At 44.7% G+C, this 10,545-nt stretch overlaps 1 protein-coding gene across 1 annotated transcript; it reads right to left on the bottom strand.

Moving 5' to 3' along the window:
* Window positions 1-7,662: 7,662 nt before the first annotated feature.
* Window positions 7,663-8,838, bottom strand: LOC311285441 (general transcription factor II-I repeat domain-containing protein 2A-like; the record flags this gene model as incomplete). Its single annotated transcript, XM_084401097.1, has 1 exon — window positions 7,663-8,838. One exon carries the CDS (start codon window positions 8,836-8,838, stop codon window positions 7,663-7,665), a length of 1,176 nt encoding a protein of 391 aa, XP_084257223.1.
* Between the last annotated feature and the right edge of the window lie 1,707 nt (window positions 8,839-10,545).

Here is a 10,545-nt window from a genome sequence, read left to right as displayed (position 1 = left end):
ACAAACAAACAAACAGGCAGGGACCAGAGGCAAGAGAGTAATCCAGGGAACAGGGCAAGATATCAAAAACCAAGAAACAAGAAAACCAGGGAAACGCTCAGAAATGCAGTGAAACACTTAACAAGACTTCGCGGTGAGTGAATGAATGAACAAGGTATATATAGACTGAGACTAACAGGATGATAAGACAGGGTGAATGCAATCAGTGAAAGAGGTACAGGTGAATGTGATAAGTGATAATGAGTCCAGGCAGTGAGTTCTGGGAAATGTAGTTTTAGAGTGATAATAGTCTTATGTGGAGTGCCCTCTGGTGGCTCTCAAGGGCAACTCCAGCTGGTGATCGTTACATAGCCCCCCCTTTAAGGAGCGGATTCCAGACGCTCCTAAAACTGTCCAGGAGGGAGGTGGAGCGGAGGCGGACCCGGGGGCGGGACGGAGGGCCTGAAGACTGCAGCGGAAGGGGACCTGAAGACTCCGGCAGGGCGGAAGGCCAGGGCGGAGCAGGCTGTGCAGGCGACCAGGGCGGAGCAGGCTGTGCAGGCGGCCAGGGCGGAGCAGGCTGTGCAGGCGACCAGGGCGGAGCAGGCTGTGCAGGCGGCCAGGGCGGAGCAGGCTGTGCAGGCGGCCAGGGCGGAGCAGGCTGTGCAGGCGACCAGGGCGGAGACGACCCTTCAGGCGGCCAGGGCGGAGACGACCCTTCAGGCGGCCAGGGAGGAGACGACCCTTCAGGCGGCCAGGGAGGAGACGACCCTTCAGGCGGCCAGGGCGGAGACGACCCTTCAGACGGCCAGGGCGGAGACGACCCTTCAGACGGCCAGGGTGGAGACGACCCTTCAGGCGGCCAGGGCGGAGACGACCCTTCAGGCGGCCAGGGCGACGACGACCCTTCAGGCGGCCAGGGCACAGGAACAGACACCGGCTCAGGAACAGACACCGGCTCAGCGGAGACCATCTTGTCCTGAGACACTGGCTCGGCGGTGGCCATCTTGTCCGAAGACACAGGCGTGGAGTCGGCCATCTTGTCCGAAGACACGGGCGTGGAGTCGGCCATCTTGTCCGAAGACACGGGCGTGGAGTCGGCCATCTTGTCCGAAGACACGGATGTGGAGTCGGCCATCTTGTCCGAAGACACAGGCGTGGAGTCGGCCATCTTGTCCGAAGACACAGGCGTGGAGTCGGCCATCTTGTCCGAAGACACAGGCGTAGAAAAAGGAACAGATTCAGGCTCAGGAACAGATTCAGTCTCGGCGGGACGAGACTCTTGACGGTGTTACGACCAGCTCAAGCCGCAACACAAAAGAGGGATCAGACAGAAACGTTTAAATCAAAATAGGATTTATTGAATTAAACATATCACAAACAATAATAATGAACATAAGTCTAGGGATAAGGGAAAACAAAATCTTGACAACATGTGTAAGAAAACACAATGAGCCACTCATGAGGAGAGTTTCCCCATGGAGTGCCTGCCCCAAACAAGGCACAGCACTCTATACTCTAAATAATTATCAATTAGGATGAGGAAAACCAATCAGGAACTCCCACGTCCAGGACCAATAGGATCAGGAGACTCAGGGACGTCACAACGGGCGGACATGACGTGAAGCTCAGTCTCTGGATCGGCTGACGTGACGTGAAGCTCAGTCTCTGGATCGGCAGAAGTGACGTGAAGCTCAGTCTCTGGATCGGCAGAAGCGACGTGAAGCTCAGTCTCTGGATCGGCAGAAGCGACGTGAAGCTCAGTCTCTGGATCGGCAGAAGCGACGTGAAGCTCAGTCTCTGGATCAGGATCAGCGTGCTCTGAGTTTGACGGGACCAGCGGCGAAGAGGGCTCTGAGCTGGGCAGGACCAGCGATGAAGAGGGCTTTGAGCTGGACAGGACCAGCGATGAAGAGGGCTCTGAGCTGGACGGAACCAGCGATGAAGAGGGCTCTGAACTGGACAGGACCAGCGGCGAAGAGGGCTCTGGGCTGGACAGGACCAGCGGTGAAGAGGGCTCTGTGCTGGACAGGACCAGCGGTGAAGGCTCTAGCTTGGCGGGCATGTCGCTTGCTGTCTCAGGCGCGGCGGGCATGACGCTCTCAGTCTCAGGGGCGGCGGGCATGACGCATACTGCCTTGGCTTCGGCAGATCTGGCGTGAAGTGCGGGCTCGGTTGGACTGGCGTGAAGTGCGGGCTCGGCTGGACTGGCGTGAAGTGCAGGCTCGGCTGGACTGGCGTGAAGTGCAGGCTCGGCTGGACTGGCGTGGAGCGCAGGCTCGGCAGGGCTGACGTGGAGCGCAGGCTCGGCAGGGCTGACGTGTAGTGACTTAGACTCGGCAGACGCCAAACTCTTTGAAAAATGTGAGCCGCTCAGTTGCAGGGCCAAGTCAGTATAATGTTTCAGAGTCCAGCTAGGGTGATGCAGTGGCATAAAGGCTCGGATAGGCCTCCACGAAAAAATATCATCAGGCATATCTCATCCATAGAAGTCAGGTGGGCAAGCTCCAAAAAGTCAACAATGTAATTCTCAATGGGTTGCTCTCCTGGACTGAGACGCATAATCTTGACTGCTGGATTCATGATGACGATCGCTGCTGGATCTTTGTGTGACGAAGTCTTCTGTTACTAACTGCTCCAAGACACGAAGGTTAGATCCAAATGCAGCTTTATTGGCTGGGGCAATCCAGAGGCGTAATCCAATGTACAGGCTAGGGTCATACACAGGCAGGCAGTCAAAACAAAGAAACAAACAAACAGGCAGGGACCAGAGGCAAGAGAGTAATCCAGGGAACAGGGCAAGATATCGAAAACCAGGGAAACACTCAGAAATGCAGTGAAACACTTAACAAGACTTCGCGGTGAGTGAATGAATGAACAAGGTATATATAGACTGAGACTAACAGGATGATAAGACAGGGTGAATGCAATCAGTGAATGAGGTACAGGTGAATGTGATAAGTGATAATGAGTCCAGGCAGTGAGTTCTGGGAAATGTAGTTTGAGAGTGATAATAGTCTTATGTGGAGTGCCCTCTGGTGGCTCTCAAGGGCAACTCCAGCTGGTGATCGTTACACATAACACTCGATCTCCTTAGCTGAACCTAACAACACTGGTCAAAATTAATATATTGAGTTAGTTTAGTAACTGAGTAACAATTGAAATAGGTGTTACATCAACAAATCCGAATTGGGCATCAAGTCCTGCATTGTAAATGCGGCCACTGTCTGAACGTCAGAGAGAATCCTCGCACTCATTGGCTGCCGCCTCTGTAGATTCGCTAGTATAGTGTTGTAGTGTATTTGGTAGTGTGAGAGCGAAAATTGTACAATAAAAGGCAAGTTTTATTGTACTTCACCAGCGGAGACAACAGGAGAATCAGTATCTGTACGCCCAAAGAAGCAGAAAAGCTCTGAAGACTGAAGACAGAAAGACTGACAAAAACAAGCAATGTTCTACTTTTTTAACTCTATTTATAAAATTCACCATTTTATTTGCACAATGATGTTGCATGTCAAATGTATTATTATTAACACGCTAAAATATGCGTCTCTGTTAATATTTTTAGCAGTTTATACCTCTGTATAAGTGTGAATTTTGTTTTTAGAGACTTTTACATTATAAATGGAGTTTATCGTTCATTGTAATTTATTTATAACTTCTACCATTCATGTAGGGGCTTATATATGGGATTATGTCAGATGATATCATCCATGTGGAAAATTACATTCCTGACAGTTTCACATCCTCAGTCATCGTTGACGTCTTTTGGGTTGGTGAAGTATCTGTCTGAGCTGCTAAACCTGTTTGCTCTGGTCATATGAACTGTTACACTCACTCATGCGATACCAAAGACAAAAAATCCCATAGTAATATCTGAATATCCATCATTATGGATCAGCAGTCAAGACGTCATGCCACTAACATCTTACAACAGTGAACAATGAAATTCTAAAAACAATGTTTTTTTTTTTTTCATTGAAGTATGTGATACATGCCATTGATCATGTAGGCCAGTGGTTTTCTTAAAAACCAGTGTATCTGGTCTGGTCTTTATGTTACAGGCATTGTCTGTATTTGGTATCTGAGAGGTGACTGAGGGTCTGACCCGTGTATGCAATGCAGTAACAGTGTTTACTCATTTAGCCCGTCTTCCAGAGAATAAACATCTACTTGTTTTGTAATTAATTAATTTGCTCATACAAGCAAACTAATCAAGAGTTATATTTTGTAGAAAGAGAATTGTCAGTTTGAACTTTATTCTGCTCTTCTCATCATAGCTGTATGAGACATGTAAAGACAACTGTGTCTAAGGTCATGAAGGTCAATAACACACCAAATGTATCCACTAACACATATGCATACTTAGGATGTGTAATTCTTTTTAGGATTAATACCACAATTTGTCACTATGTTAAACTATGACAGTGAATCATGTGTAGAAGTTTGTATCAGTGCTCTGTGCCGTGTGGATGCGGTTTTCATGTTCTGTTCCAGTGAAGTCCTGACGAAAGTTATCGCCTATGTTTTATTTAATTGTGTTTGCAGAGGTCGTTTATTATTATGAGCCTGAAAGCACCGAATGTGAGTAAAGATCGGCGAGTATATAAAGCGTTGTCAGTCGCCAGGAGGCCGGTAACATTTGTATCAATTCTAACATTACAATGTCATGAGAACATAAACTTAAACAAACGTGAATGATGTTCGGGACAGTTGGGCCAGTGCTGCATCGTCACGAAAGTTCAACCCTTGCTAATGTAAATGTTCCAGTGCAAGAAGTCAGGTGACGTCATTGGTGTGCCAACTGGCTATACTGTATAAAGGAGAACACATACACTTGTTCTTTGTCTTCAGGAAGCTGTTTGTTTGTGTGTACATGTGCTATAAGTACGTGTGAGAGAGCTCAAATTCTCTCAAATTCTCAAAGAGTGAATGCAGATATAGGAAGTGTACGCCTCCGTGTGAATGATATATCATACCAAATGACACTAACGATCTTGTCTTGGAGTGGAGCATGAGCGGTCAGCCCTTGAGGGGGCTCTGTGCTCACTCTGATAACTTCACAGTGAGAAAGCTTCGTTCCCACCTTTTGGGTGGCGTTTATGGTCGTGGGGTTCGCAGCTTGATTTGGCCGACGAGCTTGGGACGGGTCTTTCCCTTTTGCCAGTTCCAGAGGCTCTTGCTCTGAATCTGTAAGCCCACTCGCTGGTTTCTTCCAGTCCGGCGAAGAGCTTGTTGCTTGGCCGCTGTAGTTCCGAGGAACTAGATGTGACTGGAGTTGAGGCTGATGTTTTGTCTGAGCCTGCCTCTTCCTTGTCACCCACGTACGAGGAGTTACTGGATGTAATTATTTGCACCAGCGTCAGACTGAATCTAAACTGGACGGTGGCTAGGCGAGCGGTTCATGGCAGGTCACAAACATTCGTCTCCTGCAAACCTTCCGTTTCTCCCAGACCTCTACGATGAGGTGTTGAGGTCTTGGGGGAAATCTTTTTCTGCCTGTATGTTTCCACCCAGCAAGTCCAACTACGCTAACGTTAAGGGGTTGGAGGAACATGGGTATGTGAAGAAGCCCTGGATGAAGGAATCGTTAGCTTGTTATCTCTCATCCGGCGAGGCTCCCACTTTGCCCTTAAAGCCTTGCCAGTTTACATCTCAACTTGCAGGCAAAGCGGTAGTGGGCCAACCTGGTGGTGTCCTGATTTTGCCGAGTTAGACACGTTCCTGACATTCCTGTCCAAAAATGTTGTCCTAACCCTATCCCTCCCCCTAAACCTAACCTTACTGTTACGTACCAAAGGAAGTATGTGTTTGGTTGTGTCCTTATTGGGATAATTTGGAGGGAGGTGGATGCCATTTTATTTGAGAATTTGTGTTTTCTCCTGTTATATAGAGAGGAAGTAAGGGAAGTGTTTGTCTTTTGATTTCTTTTACTTTTGAAGCTAGGAAAGTTATTTCTAAAAACCCTTAGTAAAAAATGATTTTGTTTGTTATGTTGGCCGTTTCCCCTCCTGAAGTCCTATCTTTATATCCCACTGATTATGTAAAAATAAAACTTCACAAACTGGTGTCCTTGTAATTTGTGCTTGTCCTGGGACCTGGAGACGGGAGTTCTCTCTCAATCTCTCCTCGCAACTTTTGGTACCCCCTTTCCTGCCCCTAGACCTGAAACAAATCGTAACATTACCCATAAGTAATCCCTAAAACCGGAGGGAAATAATAGGTGAATAACACTGATACAGAAGCACATAACCCTGGTTGTAAGACTAAACTTTAAACCCCATGGGGTCGGCGGTATCGTCGGCGATACCAGCTCACTTTTTATCTTATTAGTGCAAAAGAGACTCAAAATACTCTGATCCTGTTAAGTGTCTATTTTTCGGTGTATACCCACAATAAAAACAAAGTGTTGTGCTTTTTGCCAAATAAAGATAAATAAACATGATGCGAATTCTGCCTTCTCTCTGTCAGTGAAGTCCATTCTGAAACGCGTCCGAAAATGAACTGTAACTCAGCGAATACTTGTCACACAGGAACGAGTGATATGAGCAGGGGTGGGCAAACTTTTTGGCTCAAGGGCCACACTGGGTTTTAAAATTTGACAGAGGGCCGGCCCAGTAGCAGATCTCATGAAAGTGCGTATCTATACCACTAATTTTATTTCTCGTGCCATTTATACGCCAAAAATGTTTTTTTGCGTGCATATGCTACGCACTGTAAACCCCTTGGTTAGGATTAGGGGTGCGGAGTGCGTGCCTATTACACGCCATAAAGTGCGTATCATATGTACGCGAAAACTGCATATCTACAAATACAATTTCGTGGTATTTGCACTTTCATGAGATCGGGCTGAGCAAACACATTTACGTTGTGGCAACGTCTGCGCGAAATTCAACAACTGAGAGACGACATTCTGACAATACATTTTTATGCTAAATATCCCCCATTTAGCATGTTATGTTTTGAGGTTGATTTTTAATTAGTCAGATGTTAAATAATTATAGCATATACTTTTTAAATATTGTTTATCCTTAATATTATTTAATGGGCCTAACAGTAAATTAGAAACAAAACACCTGCAAGTGTACACTTAGAAGAGTAAAAATTACAGAAGGTTACGTTAATTCAACTTTATTAAAACTGCATATGTGGCAATCAATTTGCACTTCCAAAAGTCATACATTTGTGGAAAAAAAAACGAAATAAACGAATATACAAATTTATTATTAAAGTATAATAAAATAAAACATAAAAAGCAAAGGCAGATCAGAACATTTAATCAACAAAACCGGGTTCACGTGGCAGACAGGGGAGCGTAGTCGAAAGCCGGGCGAAAGGTCGGTAAACGGAATCAGTCAGGATACATTCACAAATCCAGAGGAGCAAAGAATCTAAATAGCAGACAAATCAAAGGAAAAAAACTATTCAGGTGTGCAAGCGGTTACCAAAGATTTTTTTTCTCTGTGAGTTTCCAAAAAAGGAAAAAACATTAACGTGCAACAAGCCTATGCGCTTAAGTTGCTGTCTGTTCAAGGAGTGCTGAAATGTCAATTATTCAATCGTGTGCAACGTTCTGTGTTTGCTGGGATATTAGTTAAGTTATATGATGAACTAATATAAATTACATATGAAACTCAATACCTAAAAGGTAAAGATTAGACTACCTACCTACCTTATTCAGTTTCAATGAGAACAGTGTTGTTGATCACCCTTTTTTGCCAGCGCATCGAAGTTTGGTGTCAGTTTAGTTGTGGCAATTCTCAGGACCGATCTCAGGTGATCATCAGTTAACTGGGATCTGTGGCGTGCTTTGTTGATGTTCATCACGCTAAACGTCTGCTCACAGACGTAAGTAGAGCCAAACAACACCAGCATCTTCTGTGCCAACTGCCGGATGTTTGGAAACTTGGTTTCGTTGAGTGAAGCATAAAACTTATCCACGTTCAAGGAGTCGAACCTCTCCTTTAAGACAGAGTCACACTGCAGATCTATCAATTCCAATTGCAACTCCTGCGGCGCTGTTTCAGAGTCCAGTGACAGGGGACATGACACCAGCTTAAGTGACTTCTCAATTTTTTCAAAATCAGAGAATCGACGGCAAAATTCTCCGTGCAGGACATCCAGTGATTTGCTGTATTTCTTCGCATGTTGAGAGGCCTCTTTCAGCGTCGCTAGTGTGGGGAAATGAGTGAATGTGTTGTTTGAAATTTGCCTTGAGAATAAAGTCAGTTTGGTTTTGAAGGCTTTCACATTTGTATGCATGTCATGCACGAATTGATCTTTCCCTTGCAGCTTCTCGTTCAGCACATTCATGTGTGCCAATATGTCAACAGCGAACGCAAAATCACAAAGCCAGTCGGTGTTGCTCAGCTCAGGAAAATCGTCAGCCTTCCCCATTAACTCCAAAAATGAGCTTATCTCCCCTTTGAGCTCCCACACTCGTTGACATGCTTTCCCCAAACTTAACCAACGGACATTAGAGTGGTACAGTAAGTCCTGGTGATCAGCATCAGTTTCTTCAAGGAATTGAATGAATTGACGGTGGTTAAGTCCTCTTGCTCGAATGAAGTTAATGAGCTTTACGACTACCTTCACTACATGATCAAGCTGCAATACAGACTTGCACAGAACTTCCTGGTGGATTATGCAGTGCAGGAAAATTATATCCAACTCAGGGTTTTCCTCTTTCACCTTATCCTGGATTCTTTTCAGCAGCCCGACGTTTTTTCCTGTTAAATTTGGCGATCCATCTGTGGTGACATTCACAAGTTTACTCCATGGTAACTTCAGTCTTTTGATGACACCAGTCAAACTGTCAAACAAGTCCACTCCTCGTGTTGTCCCCTTTATGGACTCCATGGCCAAAAACTCCTCCGTGATCTCAAAATTATCATCAATCCCTCTGATAAAAATTAAGAGCTGCGCTGTGTCTTTTATGTCATTACTTTCGTCCAGTGCTAACGAATAGAACTTAAATGACTCAGCTTTTTTGTTCAAGTCGCTGGTCAAATCTTCGTCAATTAGTTGTATACGGCGGGTCACTGTTCTGCGTGATAAACTAATTTGTTCAAATTTGTTTTTGCTCTCTGGACACAAGAGACTCGCAGTCTCTACCATGCATTCTTTCAAAAACTCCCCTTCGGAGAAAGGCTTGCTGGCCTTTGCTAATTTGAATGCCAGCAAATAACTTGCCTTGGTACTTGACTCCTGAATAGTAGCTTGTCGAAGAAAAATATTTTGCTGAGCCTGTAAATTGGCTGCTAACCTCTGAGCAGTAGCCTTCCTTTCTTGCTCTGACTGGTTGCTTACATAGTTAGCATGCTTGGTGGAAAAGTGGCGGCTGATGTTGTATTCTTTGAAAACTGCAATGGTTTCTTGGCAAATAAGACATACGGCCTTTGATCGGACTTCGGTGAAAAAATATTTAGCTGTCCACTCCTTATTAAAAACTCGGCATTCACTATCCACTTTTCTTTTCTTTGATCCACTCATTATTAATTTTACACGTAAATTTAAGATATTTCGGCTGAATCCTCAGCGTGAGTGCTTCAAAGCGACCGTTTGTACTTGGTTTCCATGGTGACGCGTCATCGCTTGTTACGTGACACACCGCAGCCACAACAGCGCTGAATGAATGATGATCTGCTTTTATGTCATTTTTTCTTTTTTACATTTGTTAACTATGGCATGAAATATCTGATATTCCAATTGTCAAATATATGCAATGCAATATATATATATATATATATAACGCAAAGTATTGCAAGAAAAAGGCTAAATGAATGCGATCTTTAGAAAAAAATTTAAATACTTGACGGGCCGGATTAAACAGCCTAACGGGCCGTATGTGGCCCGCGGGCCGTAGTTTGCCCACCCCTGTTATAAAGCTTGAATTCTCTTCTTTTGAAATGAAGTAATTTATATAAAAAACAAATATTCTCTGTTTATTTAATCTGTATGAAAAGAGAGAGATGTCAGTCGTTCTCAGTTCAGCTCATTATAGCTCATTAAGTGCTAATGTGATCACGCCCACGGAGAGCGCATGCTATTCAAACGCAAATAATCTGAGACAATCCAAGCAAACGTGTCAACGCCCACATTAGCTGGATAAAACACATCAAGTTTAAAGGGTACTAAACCCTAAAACAACTTTTTTTAGTTAATGATTTGTAAGACTGGGGCTTTATTAGTGCTGTTCATTGATTCAAGTAAATTTTTTGACATTTTGGTATAAAGTGTTTAAATTCTACAATATATGGTGTAAAAATGTCTGAGTGCTGCCCTCTTCAGGTTGAACGGTGGCTACTGCAGTTGAATTTTCCTACTGGATGTTGTGGTACTGCATGACATAAGCAGGTACGAGCTCACCACGCCCTTGGCAGCCCCTGGTATAAAAACATCTTGTTTCGTTCGTCCACTGTAGCGAGTCAGGAGTTGGAATTGCGAGTATTGAAAACGATCAGGATAGCGTATATTAGCATCTAGTTAGCATAGCATTTATATAGTTATTTAGCTTCTCCAAACAGCTCGCGCTGAAAAGCGAAGCAGTGCCAAACGCTGCTCCTC

This window comes from Rutilus rutilus (assembly GCF_951802725.1).
Source record: "Rutilus rutilus genome assembly, chromosome: 25".
Taxonomy (NCBI): Eukaryota; Metazoa; Chordata; class Actinopteri; order Cypriniformes; family Leuciscidae; genus Rutilus; species Rutilus rutilus.
Note: the sequence above shows the minus strand (reverse complement) of the source record. Positions and strands in the feature narration are given on the sequence as shown.